The 21,881-nt window shown below is 37.1% G+C and overlaps 2 protein-coding genes across 2 annotated transcripts; one reads left to right on the top strand and one right to left on the bottom strand.

The window, feature by feature from the left end:
• Window positions 1–172: 172 nt before the first annotated feature.
• LOC137715550 (uncharacterized) lies at window positions 173–2,923 on the bottom strand. Its single transcript, XM_068454897.1, has 12 exons — window positions 2,690–2,923; window positions 2,568–2,598; window positions 2,425–2,438; window positions 2,285–2,335; window positions 2,122–2,191; window positions 1,752–1,821; window positions 1,583–1,650; window positions 1,319–1,442; window positions 845–884; window positions 670–737; window positions 430–517; window positions 173–253 (listed from the first exon to the last, which is right to left on the bottom strand). The coding sequence occupies exons 1-12, from the start codon at window positions 2,921–2,923 to the stop codon at window positions 173–175; spliced, it is 939 nt and encodes a 312-aa protein (XP_068310998.1).
• Window positions 2,924–3,676: 753 nt separating this feature from the next.
• LOC137714991 (mediator of RNA polymerase II transcription subunit 13) lies at window positions 3,677–19,594 on the top strand. The gene is made up of 23 exons (XM_068454187.1): window positions 3,677–3,876; window positions 4,187–4,330; window positions 6,291–6,364; window positions 6,516–6,643; window positions 6,914–7,000; window positions 7,121–7,208; window positions 7,292–7,372; window positions 7,824–7,901; window positions 7,987–8,066; window positions 8,333–8,411; window positions 8,527–8,850; window positions 9,199–9,258; window positions 9,658–9,901; window positions 10,562–10,828; window positions 11,257–12,603; window positions 13,307–13,556; window positions 13,627–13,774; window positions 14,647–14,734; window positions 14,880–14,958; window positions 15,658–15,953; window positions 16,249–17,329; window positions 17,763–18,134; window positions 18,621–19,594. The coding sequence occupies exons 2-23, from the start codon at window positions 4,307–4,309 to the stop codon at window positions 19,220–19,222; spliced, it is 5,877 nt and encodes a 1,958-aa protein (XP_068310288.1). The 5' UTR covers window positions 3,677–3,876; window positions 4,187–4,306; the 3' UTR covers window positions 19,223–19,594.
• The last annotated feature ends 2,287 nt before the right edge of the window (window positions 19,595–21,881 follow it).

Genomic DNA, 21,881 nt, shown 5'->3' with positions numbered 1-21,881 from the left:
ATAAAAATGCGAAACTTTTTTCTCACTGATAAACTAAACTGCACCGAGAAAAACAATTGTTCAGCAAGTCAAAGAGCAAAACTATCATCCTGCCTAAAGAGCGGTATCATTTCCGCTGCCAAACTATGTTGTGCGAGTAACTGAATCAGCTATACGGCAAGATGGTAAGAAATCAGTCATCGTGGAGCTGAGCAACTGAATCTCCACCTCTCCATCCAATCGAAACAATGATATTAAGCATTATGTCTTGGCCCTGATACCAAAACGAAAAAAGAAACGAAATAAGGGAACAGACTTGCTGCAAAATCTAAAAACGCTTCACAGTGCGCGAGGAGAGTTACGATTGTACAGGAATTAACTTCAACATCTCAATCATCAGCCTCATTCTAGTTATAAAGCAAAATTAAGTATCTTGTATGATATTGTTGCCCCAACCACCACATTTCCGAGCGAGCAGAGCCCAGGAAACTGGGAGCCCGTCAGAGCTAGCTGCTGGCGGTTGAGTATGAAGACGCATCTGGTCTATAAATATTTTATAAAAGTTAAAGAAATCCTGCTATCACTTCGAGCAGATGTGAAATAAAATGCTTATCTTATATTTAACCGTGCAAGAAAACAGAAACTTACAAGGATGTGAAACATGTCACACAGAGATAACTATAAAATTACCTTTTAACATAAGAGTCGTCACCGGTGTCAACCACCACAGCTTCACCTTCTACGATGTGAGGTGGTACCTAGGAGAAGTTCGAAAAGAAAATTTACGAAAAACATTAAACACAAACATTAGCTACGAAGATGAGTAAATTTAAATATCGAATGTATTCAGAAAAATTAATCTTACTTTGACAGTGAAGCCCTGTTCCATCACAGCTAATATTTCCCTGCATTTGAGAGAAATATCAAGGGAATAGCAAAAGCGCGCAAATGGTATAATACTATTACAGTGTATACTAGTGTCAACATGGGAACCGAAAACTGCTTCAGAATTTAGCTACAAGATTCGTAGGAGAAAAGGGAATGCAAAGTACACCAGATAATAAACAACCCGATCGTGATCAACTGTAGCAAAGTCCTCAAACCAGCACACATTAAGGTGTCACTTGATGCCTTGATGGAGGCAAGTCCATGATGATTAAAAGGTCTTATGTTAGCAAGCTTTAGTTTCACAGGTTAATTGAGAAATCAATGGTTTAGGAATTGCAGGGTTTTTTTGTTCAATTGCATACTCACAATGTACTAACTTCCATAAATACAGATACTGGAAGAGAAAACAACAAGTAGTGATGCGAAGCCTGAATTCACAATGAAAACATACTTAGGTGCTTGTGCAGTCCCCCTCACAGGAGTTTGTGCTTCCTTGACAACGCACGTCACGTGTTTTGGAACTTTAACGGATAGAGGTTTATCATTATACAGCTCCACTGTCACTTCCATTTCCTCTATTCACAGTGAATAACATATTTTAGATACATGGCAATCAACAATAGTTTGGATGACGGACAATAAGGAAAAAGAAACAAAGTAAATATCATGGAAAATAACTGAACAAAAAGGAACATGTACTCTACTAAGTATCGACCTTGTAGGTATTTAGCCTTCTTTGCAAACAAGTCCTCCGGCACATCGAGTTGATCAAGTGTATCAGGGCTGATAAGAATTAAAAACAGAACACATTATTGAAGGGAAATTAACAGCAGAAAGTGAAAAGGTGATGCTAGAAGGAAATTTTGATAACATATAAAACTCACTCTATCAAACATACTATGCCATCACGGTCTGTGCACATGTAAACGTAAGTTTTTGATTCAACAAATACCTCTGCAGCAAATTTGTGTGAGATTTATCATCTTAAGCACCACATGCTTAATAGCTCAAACAATGGCGCATGATTAAGATTAAAGGAACTCGGCCAACTGGAGTTCGTCAGTATTATCAAAACAGACATTAAAAACGGCATGAAACAAAAAAAAAGAATTATGACGGGCAATGCATAAATACATATCCAAGAAACTAAGATGATACGACAACCAAATAATGGTAACATTGACCGTCCATTTATGAACATTGTAGACAATTAAGCAACTAGTAATAGGAATTTACAAAGTTAAAGTTTCATACTATCGAGTTGCTCATCCGTGGACAATCGTAGGGATGTCTTGTTCCCCGAGTCAAGATCACGAACCTCCACCTGCAACGAAAACACAGATTAAGTTATCAGCTTGGTAAATTACAATCACAGCTTGTGAGCAACATTCTAATAACGATAAGGTCAGAAACACACCTTAACAACCGCTTTTCCCCTTCCTTCATGTGAATGCTCCGCCTTTAACACCTAAATAATAAATTATTATGCAACAATAAACCCCATAATACTAATTAACAACACCAATCACCATTAAAAGAGATAATAAGCAAACTCACCTGATAAATACGATCTGAACGAGGTATTGCAAACCATAACCCCGACCACGACGCAATATTTTTCAATGTTCACAAACTTGGTTAGTAAAAATTTAAACTTTGAACGAAAATTCAAACTGAACGCAGAGAAATTCCAAACCCACCATTCCTTTCAATGATATTTCCAGGTTTTACCTGCAGAATACCCATGATTACAAACAACAGTTACAACTCAAAAAAAATCGTATACATAGTATGAAAAACCGAAACGGATTCAGGAACTTACATCAGCGCCCTGGACGACGGCTCCGCGGTGTTGAATGGCGGACCAGGGAGAACGAAGCAGAGTTCTTCCGGCGAGACACGTGTATGTGGTGTGCAAGATGGCGGAGTCACAGCCCGGTGAGGATAGCGAGTGTGATAGAGAAGAAGAAGAAGTGAGGGTGGTTAAGGTTCTGGGAGCGAGGAGGAGGAAGAGAGGGCGGGGGAGATTCTTGCTCAGCTTTGCCACTGCCTGCATGGTTTTTTTATTTTTTGCTGCTGTGCTGGAGAAATTTGAGACTGAGAGAGAGTGAGAGATTATGGTTCACAGCATAAGAGCCGCGCTTAAAGTGAAGGGTTATTTATATGTGCTCAAATTACTTGGAGGCTACGCAAAAATTTGTATTTAAATTAACCTTGTGATGTGCAAGAAAGGGTTTGTAATAAATTTGATACTGCATATCATCAGGCCAAATAATGGTGGACATGGAAAAGTTTGGTGTAAATGTTTTAACTTCATTAAACACTTTTAATCAGACGCTCTGATACATAATAGTCTTTTTTGAAGAAATGATATATAATAGTTAGAGAAAATACATGAAAACAAAATTAACCTGAGATAACTACAACGTAACACCCGCTTCGCAATTGACTTGTTGGATTTTATACATAGTTAACTCAAACTTAATAAGATGATGCGGAAAAAGGATCTTGAACCGAAGTTTGAATCACCCTCTCGTACTTTAAAAAACCTAAAATTTCATCCATCCTTTTTCCAATGCCATTTGTGTTAACTCTTGAGCTTGTGGTTAATGTATGGGGCAAGAGTGTCTGTGTGGTCCAAAGAAATTTGAAGTTTCATTTGGGCCTTGTGCAGTTTTAACGGTATGGAAGAGCCTAATTGGATCTTGTAATTGGACAAGGGGTAAGGAACGAACCAGGATCCGCAACGTTAACCCATCGGGTCGCGGACAAATAACAAAAAACATTCATATTTTATTTCTAACGCAGCTCCCGTAAGATGAGAGTGACATAAAGGATCCGAATGAGTGCGTGGTAGGATCCGGACGAGATCCGACGCTCTATAATTATTTCTACTTGATTCGATCCAAAATTCATTTCACTTGGACTGTTGGGACTTGAGTGAAGAAGAAAACCCCTCTGTTAGAAAATCCCCGATTGAATTTTCCCGGTAACCAAACAGCACACAAGGTACGCTTATGTTCTATTGCAAATTTTCTTCCTTTTTCTCTCCGTCTTTCCGTTGCCAAGAAAATCTTCGGAATTGGGAAAGAGAAGCTTACGAAATCGTGCAGCTTGTATCTGAAATTTCAAATTTTCAATTTGTTTTCCCTCTCCATTTGTTGCCACCAAACGGGTTGTTAGGGTTTGTAGCTCTTTACACAGAGATAGGGTTTAGAAGCGTGTATGAATTTTCATTATGGAAACAATTTTCTTAATTTGCTATATTTTTCTCTGCGTTGGAAAAGTGTATGAATTTTCATTGTGGTATTATTTGCAGAGGTGAGAGATGCTTGGGGATTGGATTTGATATGAGTTTAGTATCATAAAAGAAGGGTCCTGAGTAGTAAATAGCTGAGGGGCAAGGAGCTTTGCAGCTTTACCATCATATTCAAAAGGAATGTGGACGAATGTTTTCAAAATCGTATGTTCATTTACCCCCATTCTCTTCTCTTCATTCTTTTCGTTAGCTTTGAATTCTTAAAGTTTCGGTATTGAGTTCATTCTTAATATGGCATACTTGCATTGCATCATGGCTTGAATGCAGTTATATTTTATAACTTTGCAAGAGAAAAAGAAGAGTGACCACAAAAGATCTTTTTAATGTGTAATGATTAATACAAAGAAAATATCGCCTAATATAATCCGAAATGCTAACTAAATAAAAGAGAGAAAAACCCTTTATTACTGTTAGTATATGGATTCTGTTCAGGAGCCACATATACAAGTACAACCACATAATTGAACACAGATGTGTAGTCCTTAAATTGTTTTACCATCTAACAGTTGAAATGCATCTGACATAACTAGAGAAACAATTGCTTTATATTGCATAACATACGCTGTATGTCTTTAATTACTCTCTATGTTAGTTGTAGCTTCCTTACTAATTTTTTTTATTTCCTCTTTTAATTGATATTGTTATTAGATCCTAGGGTTGTAATAATTTTTCGAGACTATGAGAGGAACCAATTACCTTTTGAAATGATCATGGAGAGAGGAAAAATGGACGCTGCGCATCCAATCAACTTCAATCGCTTCCCTCTGTTCTTAAATCTAACCCGCTGGATAAGGAAAGCTAATAATAACCTGACACCATTATATTGGGAGTTAGGGAGGTGACTCTGTTGTGATTTACGGCTCGAAATTAGGATGATGCATAAATTAGGTTTGTGTTACCTATTTCGTTTTGGTGTCCTGTCTGTTTTTGATTTTGACTTCTTGGTTGGATTTCCTGCTTGGTGGAGAGATTTTGTTGATTAACCATTTGATTAGGATTTGGATTTACTTCCAATTAGGATTAGGATTAGGATTCTTATTGAAACCTAAGTCCTATGCACTATAAATAAGACCTTGGGGGTAGTTTTATTTTGTGTGCTGGCATCATTGCTCTAGGGAGTTTTCTGTAATTGTGTTTTGGGTGGAGGTCACCGTTTGGAGTTATGAGAGTGTGGCTTATTTGCGTGGCAATTTGGTGAGAGTCAATTTGTGAGTTCGAGAGTTCAAGAACAATTTGGGAGAATCTCTTCCGTTTGTTTGGATTCTTCACTCGTTTGGTTTAGGGTTTGTAATTTGTGGGATTTGGGTTGTGAGAGTCAAACACTCTTTTGCAATCTCCATTTGTTCAGTGAAATTCCTTGTTGTGCTTTGCCCGTGGACGTACGTAGGCTTTTACGCCGAACCACGTTAATCTCTTGAGTTCTTATTTTGATATTGTTTGTTTCTTCACTTATGCCGTAATTTGTTAGAATCGTTTCCGCTTTCGCATAAAAGTACAACAAAACCCACTTTGATGATAAATGGAACCATGATTGATCATTTGCAACCATGTATTTTGTCAATCTCTTATTAATTCTTGTTGATTAATTTTATTGTGATATCTGAGGCTACAAAAGACAAGCATTTGGTTTTTTTGTTGCAAATCCTTCTTTATTATATTGATGTTGTCATATGGTAAATTCAATCATGATACGTATGAATACTTCTTTTCTTTGATTCATTGCTTTCTTACATTACAATTCAAAATGGATCTTAATAAAAAATCTGTGTGAGGAAGTAAAACATATACACGCAGAAGATGTATGATTGTGATATTAACATACAAAATAAACCCCCTTAAATTTACCCTATTTTTACTGCTGAAGAAAATAATGTGTCATTGTCAAGAAAGCCGTTTATCTTTGTACAGGGAAAGAGAGTAGACAGTCGGGTTTGAAGGAGATGAGATTTCCTTTTTCAGTGGGTGTCACAGAGAGAGAGAGAGAGAGAGAGAGAGAGAGAGAGAGAGCTATATTTCTCTAGTTCTTATTTGAAAAGAATATAATCCTTCAAAAATATTTGCATGATGGCTATGCTAGTTAATAGAATATTGATTGCTTCAACAGGGCGGTTTTCATCAAGTATCATGGTTTCAGTTGCTTCCCCATGAGTCTGAGTTGATCCCACTACCAGATAAAAGGTAAAAATCCACCCCGTATCTTTCTTCTTAGTTTCCTAATAGTTAGGCAAAAGGCTCTCTGTCATGGTCTCTAAGCATTAGCAAAGCTTACTCTCTTTGACATGCTCTCTAAACATTATCAAGGCTAACTCTCATTTGCACTGTTGAGCAGTGCGAAAGATGCTGCCACACGGCTGGTACTTTCATCACATGTACAGTTGCAGAAGGATGGATTTCTCAGCACATGGACCAATTCCTTTGTTGGGCCTTGGGATCCATCTCAAGGTGTGCACAATCCAGGTGAGAAATGGATCCTTTAGTTCCTTAGTACACGTAACTTTTTGGTTGGTAATGTTGAAGAAATAAATCCCATACTGGTTGTAGATATAATATAATATAAGTACAAATATGAAATGGTCGTGTATACCTAATGGCTTAGTTGTTGGGACTAGGGGTGGATGCTCATTTGATACTTGTTTAACAGAATAGGGAGAAAGATGCCATAAATTCTGTGTGCTATGGGTGACAAAAATTTGGTTACTAAACTGCTGCTTTATACAACATGCACAGATGAGAAAATTAAACTCTGGCTTTTTCTTCCTGGGCGGCATTCAACTGTTGCTGACTCTGCTCAAGCTGCAGTCTCTAAATTAAGAGGTACTATGTGTTTGGTTTTTGTTATCATGGTTTTGTACAATAGCCAAATAGTAGATTTATTATGGTATAAAATTGTATCTGCTAAGTTATATTTTAATTTTATAAATTTTTGGTGAGAAGTTGTTGCATCTGGACTTTGGATGTCCCCTGGGGACTCAGAAGAGGTTGCAGCTGCCCTTTCTCAGGCTTTAAGGAATCGTATAGAAAGGTCAGTGCTTATCAATCAGCGAAAACCCAAGCAGTAAAGTCCTCTCACTAGTATCTTGACAATGATTTTCTTGGTATTTACAGAGCACTATCTGGACTTGCCTACATGAGATTTGGAGATGTATTTTCAAAGTTCCACCCATCAGAAAGTGAAGAGCTTCTCAGGTAATTTATGCATTCAATTTCAATTCCAGTGGTAGAAAGGCTTTATAAAGTCGTATTTTTCAATAAGAACGATGGCAGTGATAACCAGCATTTAATGGCGATGATAAATATTTAGTCTGGTATTCAATGCTTTATTATTTCACCTCAATCTCAAATCATCATAGCCTTGGTTCCTCAACTTAATTATATAAGTTATTTTCAGATCAATCATCTGACTGCCTACATCTTTTTGTTGGTGGTTGGGGGGTGCGGGTGCTACTGTTAAAAGTTTTTATTATATTTAACATCAACTTGTTCACAAGTAACAATCTTCCCAAGTAAATGATCATTTTTTTTCCCTTCTTGGTTTGTGCATGCATGTATGGGCGATTCTACAATAATTAGGTGCCAAATAAATTGGTACTTTCATGATGCTTGTTGAGTTGCCTAATGATTGATATATGATTTTCAGGAAAGGGCAGCCTACAGTTGAATTTATCTTTGCTGCCACTGACGAGGGAATCTTTGTGCATGCTTTAGTATCTGCAAAGTATGTAAAACTACACCATACTTTATACTGGCAAATTTTGTGTGATACTTGTTCAAGCAGATTCTTTTGTGCTTTATGTTTATAGGCATGTCCGAGCACTTTCCAATGGTGATCTAGAGAGAAAACTAAAGCATTCTTCCAAAAATAGTGGTTGTGGGCTTCCAGGTTGGTCTACTTTCTATACTATGCTTCTAGTTCCCAATTTACTTTGAGGTGTGCTAGAACTCTTTAACGTTGTCCTTTAAATTGCGATTTGAGTTTGAACGTAGGGAGATGGATCTGCTCAGATTTTCTAATCCAGTTTGCATTTTGTTAAATGGAGTACAAAATCAGATTAGTATACAAAATTTGACCTGAAAAGGCTGTTGTTCTTTATGTTATCAACTGACAATCTAATCATCATTGATTGTGTATTGAATCGGTGGTCGCAGTGATTGTTTCTCCTCATGGAATGTGTGGTAGGCTAACTGGATGCTGTCCAAGTGATCTTGTCAAACAAGTGTATTTTAGGTTGAATTTACTCCTTTATCATCCTGCTCTACTATTCTTACTATTTTGACTAGCACTTCTTCCTTTATAAGAAACAAAATATTATTATATTAATGATTATGTTTTGTTCAAGCAGTTCTAGCAAGTTTAAGACTGGAAACGGCTTTATTGGTTTGGCAAACCATGCCTCACAAGGTTCTGGTTGCCAACTAAGGGGTCAAAATTGCTATGTTGAAGTTACCCTTGGTTGTCCTAGACCTGGAAGTGACAGGTCCTTGCAAGTAAACTCAAACTCCTTAAGAAATACAGGAAAGCATAACCTTTCTGAATCTCTTGCTTTGGGAAGAGGTGATCAGAAGTTGGCATTGGATAATTCATCCGTTTATGAAAAAACATTTGTATATCCGGCTGAGGCAGTGCTTGTCCCGGCCTTGCAAGTGGCCAGATCATCTCTGAAGAGGTACCTTTAGTTTTTCTGTGCCTGGTGTTGCTGCAATTGATGAGTTAAATTTCTTTAACATTATATAGAGCTTGGCTCAAATTGGAGGCAATTGTCTAACCCCGCTGGGTGTTTTGTGTACATATGTATGTGCTAAGATATTTTAGGAGCTTAGGAACTTATGCAAGAAGAATAACTTGGATGCTTCGCAAGCACCAATATGAAATATGATTTTATTACTATATTGTGCAAGGTTCAAAACTGTTTAGAACTATAATATGTGGTCCAATTATTGCACTGCTCATTCTTATTTAGCTCCTTATGTGTTAGCATGTTACTTGACCTAAAACTGTTGATGTAAACATGTAGATTATGGCTACAAAATTGGATTGGACCCTCCATGGCTGGCTCATCTTTCTTTATGCTTTGGTTAGTGATTTATTGTTTATATTTAAGTGTTTCTCGAGCCAAGATAATTTTATTTCACATTGTGACTTTTTAGTATATTTATTTAGTTTATTTTGAGGTTCGCTCTACTGCTTCAATACACACTCACATGTACACCTAAATTTGCAATTTTCTTGGGAGATTGTAGTGGTTGTTTCCATTTTCATCAACACACAAGTTAGATCGAGAATATTGCTTGTCATTCTTTTCTCACATAATCTGGTTTGATTTTCTAAACTATATGTTCTACCTTTGCCTATAATTTAAGTCTTTCCTAAACTTCTTTATTACTGAGGTTCATTATGACAATCACTATAGATAGAGTCAAAATACGGTGGCTGAATTGTATTTTCTCTTACTTCTGTCTGTTGGTCTCTGCAGTTCTGAAAACATAGAACCTTTGGAGGACTGGAATGAAACCGATGGGATTCGCACTCAACGTTGGTATAATAGTAGTAGCAACAGTAATAGTAGCAGCATTAGTAGCATAAGCAGCAGCTCCAGCGATAGTGATTACATGATGGCTACAGGAGCCAGTGAACTAGAGGCAGATGCTGATTCTTTAACCTGTAGACAGTCTGGGTTATCTTTTAATGATCGGTTGGGAAATGATATCTCCAAATCGGTATCTCATCTATCCATTAATCAGGCTTTTTATTAGCAATTTATTGTCTGTTAAAGAAAAAAAAATCAAATGTAAAAAAATCACGGCATTTGCACACTCGTTTGGGAATTGAAAAAAAAGAAGGATTTTTAGCCAAAATGGTCCCTGAGATTGTCAAAACTCCTCACTTTTGGTCCCTGAGATTTAAAATCGATAGAAGTGGTCCCTGAGATTTTCCACCATCAATCATTTTGGTTCTCCTGCTAAAAATCTCCGTTAAATTGAAGAAACCACTAGTTCAGGGGGAGGGGCTGATTTGACAAAAATATCCTCAATTTAACGGAGATTTCTCACAGAAGGACCAAAATGATTGAGGCGGACAATCTCAGGGACCACTTCTTTCGATTTTAAATCTCAGAGACCAAAATGAGAAGTTATACCAATCTCAGAGACCATTTTGGATAAGAAGCCTTAAAAAAATTCGTACTCAAATGTATATCAATAGTTAATGTGAACTTGACTGTATCATGACTTAGTACTTCATGTTGATAAATAGTGAATGGGAACATGACTTTGTATCAGACTGTGTTTGCTTCAAAGTTCTTATTACAGATTCCCTAATATTATTGCTTGTTTATGTGAGGTGAGTTTATGGGATAAATGATTATTATTTATCTACAGGGTTTTAAGCGTCCGCGAGCTGGAATGGCAGATTCATTTGCTGAAGTAGGTACAGCTACAAGTGCTTCTCTGCAGGATGCATACAACTCTGATTTTAGTTCCATGGAAGTTAGCAACTCAGCGATCCCTGGACTTGCAAATGAGCAGATTGGATCTCATTGGGATTGGGATGTTGATGACAGAGATGGCACCGATATCCATGCTTTGATTAATGAATTTGGAGATTTCGGTGACCTCTTTGAAGATGATGTTTTGCCTTTTGGGGAGGTATTTTCTTATCCTGTCTGACATCATAAAGCAGTGCATATTTCCAGGATTTTCATTTACAAGGCTTCTTGTTTGCAGTTGGTGTTGCAATATGTTTTTGCTTGATATATGTATTAATTTAATGTCTTTGACAATGATGAGGTCAAGCTTTATTTGACAGTGGAGGATATTGTTATTTATCAGTAAGTTGATATTAAGATCCGATACCAGATATATGGACTTTAAGGATGACATTCATATGGATTGATATGTGTGATTCAAGCATTGTATATTACTTGAATTGAGTAATAAGTTTTCTTCTCGCCTTTTCTTACACCCATGGGTGTGGGGGAGGTGTTCTTATACCTGCATTGTGTTGTCCCCGCCTTTCCTTGTATTGACATGATTGTGGTTCTTTTGATCTGATCCCGTTTCTTTGTTTTGTGAAGCCCCCAGGAAGTGCCGAATCTCAGTCTCTCATGTTTTCTGCACCAGACCCTGGCGATGTAGTTGACAATTCAGTTGGGATGATGGATGTTTCTGATCAGTTGCTTTTGTCTGACGGCTTTCCATCCTTTGAAAGCTTTATTCCACCCCCTCCAGCGGCCATGGAAGAGCCGCTCATTAAAAATCAAGAAGTCATAAATAGTGTGCTGTCCTCAGCTCCAGTCAACTGCTCTTCAGCATCTAATATAAGTGAATTCGATCATATAATAAAAGCTGAGGCACTGATGACATTTGCTCCTGAATATGGAGCTGTTGAAACACCTACAAGTGAAGTTTCATCGTCCGTTTTTAGAAGCCCATACTTGCCAAAATCTCGAAAAGCGGAGAGTTCAAATTCAAACTCAAGCAGTTACACATATGGTCCAACACCACCTTCTTCTTGCTTTGATGGATCTGATGAGAAGACTGGCATGCCAATAAATTCAAAATCATTGCCTGGAAAGAAGGATGCAAGCAATATTATCCGGTCGAAGAATTATTACACTCATGTGGAGAGTGGAAAAGATCAACAAGATGGAAGATTGCTTACAGGTAGTAATGGAATTGTGCTCGCCCCTGATGGTGCAGCATCATCTCCTTTCCCAATTCTCAATTCTACAAATGCTGTTAAAGTGGCCCAGAGGAAAATCACTGAAGGCAGATTTGAGTCAGAAAATCCCTTTCTGTCTATGAGGACCATTCTTGCAACTGAAGTTGAGTGCATTCTATTTCAAACTTCAATGTGTAGAATAAGGCACACCCTTTTGTCTTCAAGCAGTCTCTCATCTACTGGTTTCAGTAGTCTGCCAGGTGACCAAAGTGTCATGCCAGAAAACATGTCTGGAAAGTATGAGGCGAAGAGGAAAGAATTGATACCCGTTAGAATTGCTGGTGATATTGATAGAGGAATGACAGATGGGCATCCTAATGCACCTGTGGGTGTCTGGCGCACTGTAGGAGCTCCTAGAGCCCCTAAACCCACAAGTTCATCTAGTAAAGAAATTAGCCCGTCTTTGCCTCATTCTTCCTTCAATGAAGAAAGTTTACCATCTTATGGGCAAAGACAACCACTTCAGGAACTTCTGGATGGATTTACATTACTTGTACAGCAAGCTACATCCTTTGTTGATTTGGCCCTAGACTCAGATTGTGGTGATGGTCCTTATGGTTGGCTGGCATTACAAGAGCAATGGAGGAAGGGATTTTCTTGTGGGCCTTCTATGGTCCATGCAGGTTGTGGGGGCACGCTGGCTTCTTGTCACTCCCTGGACATTGCTGGTGTGGAGTTAGTTGATCCACTCTCTGCAGATGTAAGCTTTTGTTATAAACTTATATATGGTGTTCTTCTACGCAGAAAATTGATGTTCTTGTTCCAGTAGCATGTTCATGCTGATCTTTAGTATAAAGACTTTGAGATTGATTATGTATGAACCTTGGATTAGTATATTATTATTAGGTAATAGTTATTATAGGAACTGCACTAAATTAAATTTACTTATGCCTTACAAATTACGGGTACAGACTACTATGGAGGTGAAGATTTATTAAAGTCTAACTAGATAATGTCAAAACTTTCTTGGATAATTGAGCTAGATTCCTAACAGACTGATTGAATCAATGGACATGCAGTGCTTTGGCATCTATACTAGGATTTAAGTTGAGTTACCTAACTGTCATGCTTTTAGTAGCAGTGTTAAATAGTTCCCTTTAAGCTTGCAAGTCCTTTTCTTAAAGATGTCCTCCTCCAAGTCAATATTAATGTTATTTTCAAAGAAACCATGTTATGCCAGTTCCAGTTATTACTTGTTTTGTATAAAAGCAACCTCGTGGTTGGGTTTTGAGTACCTTCTGAGACAATGATATTATATGACAGTCTATTAGGTTTGTCAATTATTGTATTCTGTATATTACACTTTTACCTTGTAGATTCTTTTTGTGACCTTACTACCGGGTTATGTTTAATATATTGATGAAACAGATATTAGAATATGACTCTTGTTCCCTCCATTTCAGGTTCATGCTTCATCTGTGATTAGTTTGCTGCAGTCTGACATAAAGACGGCACTAAAGTCTGCATTTGGTATTCTGGATGGGCCAATGTCAGTCACTGATTGGTGTAGAGGTCGCAACCAATCAGGTGAGAGCACACTTGATGTATATTCTGCTGAGTCCGCTATAAGTGAATGTAGAGATGTTGCAACTTCTATTGGAGAACCATTGAGCCCATCTCCGTCTTGTTCTGCTGGATCAACTTTCATTAAAGGTATTGTTTGCTTGTATGTACTTGATGAGGTGGTTGATTTTAATGTATTTAACAGTTTGAAGTTCAACAGTTTCCAGTGCAATGGATGGGGTAAAAGCGGAAGAGACATCCCAAAGAAGATCAAACCAAGACAACTGCACTTCTGAGTCTGACCTGCAGACATGCTCCCGGCTAAGACCTACACTTTTTGTTAATCCGTTGCCTGCTATACTTGTTGGGTATGTGTGTCCACAACTATTTTTTACAACATCTGGAAGTGAGATTAGGCATCGATTTTGACTTGTTTAAGAGCAAGGATTCATATATAAGGAGGCATATTCAACATAGTATGGAGGATTCTTTGACCTCCTGGATAGAGAAGGTTGAGAGTTGAAATAGCCGAGTAACATCATACTAACCCCAAAGATAATTATCATTTAGCTGCCTTATTTTTAATCAACTTATAGCTCCCTGCAACCAGACAAAATTATATAAATACACGAGAGTAAATCCCTCATGAGTGCTATTTCTATCAAGTGCAAATGCGACCAATGCAATCTCCTTTCATCTAGGTGGACCTCAGATAAAATAAAAGATCTTGCATTTTGGTAATGTAACCATACATCTCAAAAGGTTCTTGTAATATGATTTACCGGTGTTTTCAAAGGATTTGGTGAGGTGTGCACTTCTATCCAAAAGGCTTAGGCTTTGCTTTGTGGTGGGTGGTAAAGCCCTCATTGACAAGTAATATGTATACGCGTAGTTTCAATATACCAGACCTCTTGAAAAGTGTTCAGCCTAGGAAATATGTCAATTGTCCCTTTTGTGCAATTATTTTGGTTCTAGCCTTGTATGAAGTCATTAGCCATTGAATGCCCATGAGAAACCACCTCAGGATTCATGAAACTGTCAGTAGTTCTGTATTAAACTTATTGATGGTCAAAAGAAAATGATAGTTAGGATAGAAAAATAGCTTGTTGAAATGGTTGTGGCATCTTCTTACTGATTTTCTAGAGGATAAGAATTTGTTGACATATTTGGAATAATTATTCTACCTCATTTTGCGTGAGTCACATACAGAGAAATGTGCAAATGATCATTTGTGTATTAGGTATCAGGATGACTGGCTTAAGACATCAGCAAGCTCTCTGAAACATTGGGAAAAGGCTCCGCTTGAGCCATATGCTCTACAAAAACCTGTAAGTTCATCGAACCAAATTTGCAACAAACGCCAGATAGAAATTATTTATGCTGTTATCTCTGTATACCAATTGTTGGAAGAATATTTAAGATGCTTGTAATTGCCAATAATTTCTTCAACTTTCTGTTTATTGATTGTTGCAGATTACTTATTCTGTTGTATGTCCAGACATTGATCCCCTTACATCTGCTGCTGCTGATTTTTTCCAACAACTAGGAACTGGTAAGTGGTTGTTTGCTTCAATTGAGGTTATTATCATCCACTTTTTGGGTTTACAAGATTTGAATTGTTATTGTTGTCTGTTACACAATTGCCTGAAGTATCATAGCAAAGAAACTAACAATCTGCCTTTACAAAAGGGAATTGTTATTGGCACTCCAAAAGTCTCATTTTGCACTCCAAACTTTCTATAATTAATAAGAAAACTACACTTGTGAGGAGTGTAGAATGAGATTTTTGGAGTGTTAATAATAGTTCCCTTACAAAAATGTAGAATTGTATATCCTACTTTTAAGTTTCTCTTGGTTCTGCATCATCATCTTAGTGATGGTATCCCATCATTAGATAAGGATGAAGAAGCTCTAACATTTTAACTCAAAACTCACAATCACACAAGGGAACACCTAATGTTATGAAATAATTCTGCCACATAGGCTTTTAAATAGGATAAATTATGTTGAAGTCATACATTGACTAGTCAACCCCTGAAAATGTGTAAATTCAAAATTCAAAGAGACATTTAGGAGTTATTACTTGAATGGAAAATAAAAGTTTGTGCATAACTCAGTTATCTATGGTGAATTTGCATGCTTTCAGATGTTCTCTGTTTAGAAAGAGAAAAATATTTGTCTTCCACCTGATCTCTTACCCCTCCCCTTTTTCTGTGTGTTTTAATTCTACCTTTTGCTTCCTTTTCTCCAGTCTATGAAACATGCAAATTGGGAACTCATTTACCCCAGATTGTTGGGAACCAAATGGAGGTGGACTCTGGGAGAAGGCCATCTCCTGGGTTTGTCCTACTTGATTGCCCTCAAGCAATGAAGATAGAAAGCAGGAATGCATCTCTTGTGAGCTCAATAAGTGATTATTTTCTCTCTCTTTCGAATGGCTGGGACCTGACAAGCTACCTTAAGTCTCTCTCAAAGGCACTCAGAGGTTTGAAACTTGGTCACTGCTTGTCCACAAACGCAAAAGAAGGAAGTAGTGGTCCTTCAACGGTGAGTAAAGTAGGCCTTCAATTACTTTTGTATTTAGACCTGTTCTTTTTCTTTCCTGATTATGGAAATTTAGTGGTGTTCCTATATCTGGATAAATTTTTTTATTATCCTAAGTTGCAAAGCTTTCTTAACTTAATTCATTTGGGACTCTGTTGAGTATGCTGGAAAGTCAATTTTACCTTATTTTGATAGTTATTTGAAAAATGTATTTTCTGCTAATTGCCTAAGATAATTATGAAACTATTTTAACAGTTTGTGATTGACATCCTATATTATGTTGGTTCTTTGTATCCAGGTGATTTATGTTGTGTGCCCCTTCCCTGAGCCTATTGCAGTTTTACAGACTGTCATTGAGTCTTCTGTTTCTATTGGATCGGTCATTTTCCAGTCGGACAGAGATAGGAGATCTCTATTGCACAGTCAGGTTTCCAAGGCATTGAGCTATTCGGCAACAGTGGATGAGGCATCAATATCAAATATTTTAGTACTTTCTGGTTTTAGTATTCCTAAATTGGTACTGCAGATTGTGACAGTGGATGCCATTTTTAAAGTTACAAGCCCATCACTGAATGAGCTTGTAATTCTCAAGGAGACTGCTTTTACTGTTTACAACAAGGCTCGCCGAATATCACGAGGAGCATCTAGTGATGCAGTGCAATCGTCATCACTGTCTAGTAGACCGCATACTGTCCTCACACAAATGTCTTCTCCTACTCCGGGGATGTGGAAGGATTGTGTTGGCTCTCGAATTACTGGGCATTCCCTTCCAAGAGAGGGTGAAATTGATGCTAGTTTGAGGACTGGTGGCTGGGATAGTTCATGGCAAACAACAAGAAGTGGAGCAGTAAGCTGTGATCCCAACAGACTTGGAGATTTTTTTCCGCAAGATGAGACTCGCTACATGTTTGAGCCACTTTTTATTCTTGCGGAACCTGGTTCTCTAGAGCGTGCATTGTCACCTTTGGCTTTTGGTAATTTATCATTAGAATCTTCAAAGCCATTGTCAGATGACAGTAGTGGAGGCTTTCTGCAGAATGCAAGTTTGGGTGGAAGTGCGGATTCTGGATCAGGTTCTCAAGATGGATCTGAGCCAGATAAGACTCCAAGCCTGCATTGTTGCTACGGATGGACAGAGGACTGGCGTTGGCTAATATGTATCTGGACAGATTCAAGGGGAGAATTACTTGATAGCCACATATTCCCTTTTGGTGGAATCAGCAGTAGACAGGACACAAAGGGGTTGGAATGCCTTTTTGTGCAAGTTCTGCAGCAAGGCTGTCAGATACTGCAGGCATGCTCTTCTGATACTGGTGTTGCCAAGCCGAGGGATTTTGTGATTGCACGCATTGGAAGTTTCTATGAACTTGAATACCAAGGTATACTGAGTTTCATTCCCATCATTTTATGTTTAATAGTTCTTATCTTCTCTGTTTAAAGTTGACGTTGTGTGTTGGTGCGGTTACAAAGCTGCAACGTATTGAGTAGATTAATAATTTTGAAGATGAACTGTGATGGAAAATGAAGTCTATATTATTAGGGATTCTAGGGTGACAATTGTATCATGAGATACAGTGGCCACATGGGTGAGAAATAAATTATGAGATGAAGTGCCCACATCCACATGCATTTAGAATTCTTTTAACCTCTTTTTCTGTTGGTAATTGCAATCAATTTGGTTATTATTTGTACATCTTATATGTTGAGATCACTTTCACTGATGCAGTAAATTTTAATTCACAGCTTTTATTCTCTTTTCTCAAATTGGCATCGGTGTTGAATTTTCAAATTTTCCCATCTAATTGTGAACAGAGTGGCAGAAAGCAATTAATTCAGTTGGGGGTTCAGAAGTGAAAAAATGGCACTTACAACTGCGGCGATCTGTGTCTGATGGGATGTCTGCTAGTAGTAATGGGCCTTCCATGCAACAGCAGGAAATGAGTATGATTCAAGAAAGAACCTTACCTTCTTCACCTGGCCCTCTGTATGGCAGCTCTCACTCAAAAATGTCTGGATATAATAAGGGTGGCTTAGGACAATCTTCTGTCAGAAAGCAGCTCATGGGCACACAGTTAATGGACAGCTCAAGGAGTTTGCTTCAGTGGGTGCAAAGTATCAGCTTTGTTACAATTGCAATTGATCACTCTTTGCATCTTGTTTTTCAAGCAGATACACAATCTCCGGGTCAGTTATATCTTCCAGTCCTTATCTGTACATTTTTTTACACTCTTTGTATTTTCTGTTAATTTATATCTGACTGAAAAGGAAAATTTAATAACCAGCACCTCTGTTGTGCTTTGTTCTTTAAGGGCCAATACATGAACTTGGTATTTTTGGAATAATAGTTTTCACTGAACTGAACACGCATCTTTTCCATTTGCATAGCGAAGTTCTCTTTCTTCTTTTGCGTGTCTTAAAAAAGAGGGGAAAAGAAGTATTGAGAACAAAAGCTAACAGCATTAATTGGGACTTTTTTTTTATGCGATGTGAACCAGGGTTCTACAGATCCACACAAACAAGAGAAATTTTTTTATGAAAATAGTTCCGTTAGCTAAATCACGCAAGTTTATTTCTGAGACACTTCAAACCTTTATTTTTATTAATATGCCAAGCGGATCAGAGAAGTAATTGTGAAATTTGATTATAATATTGACTCCAATTTTTGTGCAGGAGCTCAAGGTGCTGTCGGTATGGGCTCATCAGCATATCTGGAAGGCTTCACACCTGTGAAGTCTCTTGGCTCCACACCTGCTTCTTACATTCTGATCCCATCACCGAGCATGCGATTCCTCCCGCCAACACCTCTTCAGCTGCCCACGTGCCTCACAGCCGAATCACCTCCACTAGCCCATCTCCTTCATAGTAAAGGCTCTGCTATCCCCCTTTCTACTTGTTTTGTGGTTTCCAAAGCTGTACCTACTGTGAGGAGAGATCGTAGGAGCAACTTGAAAGAAGAATGGCCCTCATCTCTTTTGGTCAGTCTTATTGATCATTATGGAGGTAATAGCTTTAGCCAAGACAAACTCATGAGGGGTAATACCAAACAAGCTGGAAGGAGTCCAAGCTCGGAAGCTAGAGAATTGGAGTTTGAGACTCATGTCATTCTGGAATCCCTGGCAACCGAGCTTCATGCACTCTCATGGATGACTGCAAGTCCAGCGTACCTGGAGAGGCGAAGTGCACTGCCGTTTCATTGCGATATGGTTTTGAGATTGAGGAGGCTTTTGCATTTTGCTGACAAGGAGCTCTCCAGGCATCAAGAGAAGGCATAGAGAAGGTAAAATCAAGTGATCACTTGGCCATTTATTGGTAAATATATATGTATGTTTAGGTATGAAATCCCCAAGTGAAATGTCGAAGGCTGTGGCACAGTTTAGTACGATTTTTGTAAGATGGGGAATCCTAGATGTAATTTTAGCCTGCTAATTTATAGCCATCTTTGTCCAGATGGATGTAAACGAAAATAGGCGGTTTGGGAAGAAATAGTTAGATCTGATAGGTGTAGATTATCATCATGTATATCAACAGTTGGAAGGATAGATTAATATGAAGATTAAGGTAGTTGGAAGGAGATTATCAATGTGTTCCTCTTGTTCTGCATGAATTGTTTGTAAGAAATGAATCAAGGCGTGATTACAGTTTCAGTTTGTTTATTTTTATACAAACTTTGGTACATGAGATTTTGAACCTACGACCCCAACACAAAAGACGGCAGTTTATTGCAGAATGATTATGTCACATGTATGTCAAATATGCCTTGTCGTCGGTTGATAAGACTCGGATAGGCCGGCAGCATAGGAAAGGTGCACTGCAACTGCAGCATGATACTCTCCAATTTCGGTTTAGCTGTCCTATATCCATACCATCCCTTTCGATTACTCTAGTTTTTCTCCGCATGGGACCGAAAACTGATACTTTATTTTTGCCAAATATTTTTCGTAATGATTAAGAAATTTTTTATAAGGTATTTGGAAGTGATTTTAACATTTATTGAGTCATAAATGTATTTTTATAAAATATTTAAGCTGAAAACTGAAAAATAAATGAAGAAATAACATTGCCAAAACAATATTTCACCCTCATGAATATCAACGAAAAGTATTACATGAATTCTCAAAACCTCATGCCGCTATGAAGGTGAAAGTAAGTCTATTTTATGACAACTTTTGTCCAAATTTGCAAAACAGACTAAAAATTGTCAATCGTCCCTTTTTTTTTTTTTTTTTTGTTTTTTTGGAGAAAAATGTAAATTTTTTATTTTTACGAAATATTTTTCGTCATGATCATGAAAATCTTTATAAGGAATAGTGAAGCAGGTTTATCATTTTTTGAACCACAAATGAATTTCTCATAGAATATTTAAGCGGAAAATTAGGAAAAAATATAGTGGGGCGAAAACATTGCCGAAATGGAGTTCCAAACTCAAGAATATCAATGGAAGGTTTTACATAAATTTTCTAAACCATACGATGCGGCAAACGTGAAATATTTTATGACGACTTTTGTACAATTTGCAAAACCACCTAAAAACCGTGATAGTTAGCCCATATTTTTTGAAAAAATGAATTTTTTTTATTTTTGCAAATTTTTTTTTCCTCATGATTAAGATTTTTTTTTTAAGGCACATTAAAGAGGTTTTCCTATATATTGAGCACGAATATGTCTTTAATAGAACATTTAAGCTGATAATTGAAAAAATAAATGGAAAAAAATAGTAGTAGTGCTCAAAATATTGCCGAAATGGGTATTAACAAAAAGTCTTAGATGAATTTTCAAGAACTTACGATGCAGTGAAGATGAAAGCAGATTTTTTATAACAACTTTTGTACAAATTTACAAAACTGTCTAGAAACCGTGATGGTTAGCCCATGTCTTTTAGAAAAATGCAATTTTATTTTTTATTTTTCTGTGAAATATTTTTCGTCGTGATTAAGAAAAACTTTAGAAGGCAGTTGAAAGAAGTTTTACCATATATTGAGCCAAAAATATATTTATAATACAATATTTGAGCCGAAAATTGAAAACATAAAGAAATAAAAAATAATAAGGGCTCAAAACATTTCCGAAATGGGACTTCACCCTCAAGATTATTAACGAAAAGTCTTGGATGACTTTTAAAGACATCACAATGTGTTGAAGATGAAAGCATACAAACTTTACAACACTTTTGGTTCTATTTTGCAAAACCGCCTAAAAACCATGTTGGTTAGTTCACATTTTTTGAGAAAATTAATTTTTTTTGTTTTTGCCAAAAATTTTCCCTCATAATTAAAAAAATCTTTATAAGGCATTTAAAAATAGTGTTACCATTTATCGAGCCACAAATGAATTTTTAATAAAATATTTAAGTTGCAAGTTTAAAAATAAATGTAAAAAAATAGTTGCTGGCCCCGAAGCATTGTCGAAATGGAACTCACAACCATCCACAAGAATATAAACAAATAGTCTAACATTAATTCTCAAATCGTCACGGTGCATTGAAGGTGAAAGCATATAGATATGACCTTTTTTTTGTACTGTTTCGAAAAACCGCCCAAACACCATGATGGTTAGTGCATGTTTTTTGAGTAAAAATCAAATATTTTTTTTTATTTTTCCCAAATATTGTCCCTCATAATTAAAAAAATATATTTATAAGATATTTGGAAGTGTATTACCATTTATGAGCCATAGATGAATTTTTAATAAAATATTTATGCCAAAAGTTGAAAAATAAATGCAAAAAAATAGTATTGGCCCTAAAACATTGCCGAAAAGGAACTCCATCCACAATAATATAACAAAAAGTCTAACATTGATTCTCAAATCGTCACAGTGCATTGAAGGTGAAAGCATATAGATTCTATGCCGATTATTTTTTTACTATTTTGCAAAACTGCCCAAAAACAGTGATGGTTAGTCCACATTTTTTTAGAAAATTTCAAATTTTTT

The sequence above is a fragment of the Pyrus communis genome, chromosome 14, assembly GCF_963583255.1.
Source record: "Pyrus communis chromosome 14, drPyrComm1.1, whole genome shotgun sequence".
Taxonomy (NCBI): Eukaryota; Viridiplantae; Streptophyta; class Magnoliopsida; order Rosales; family Rosaceae; genus Pyrus; species Pyrus communis.
This window is presented reverse-complemented; position numbering and strand designations above follow the sequence as displayed.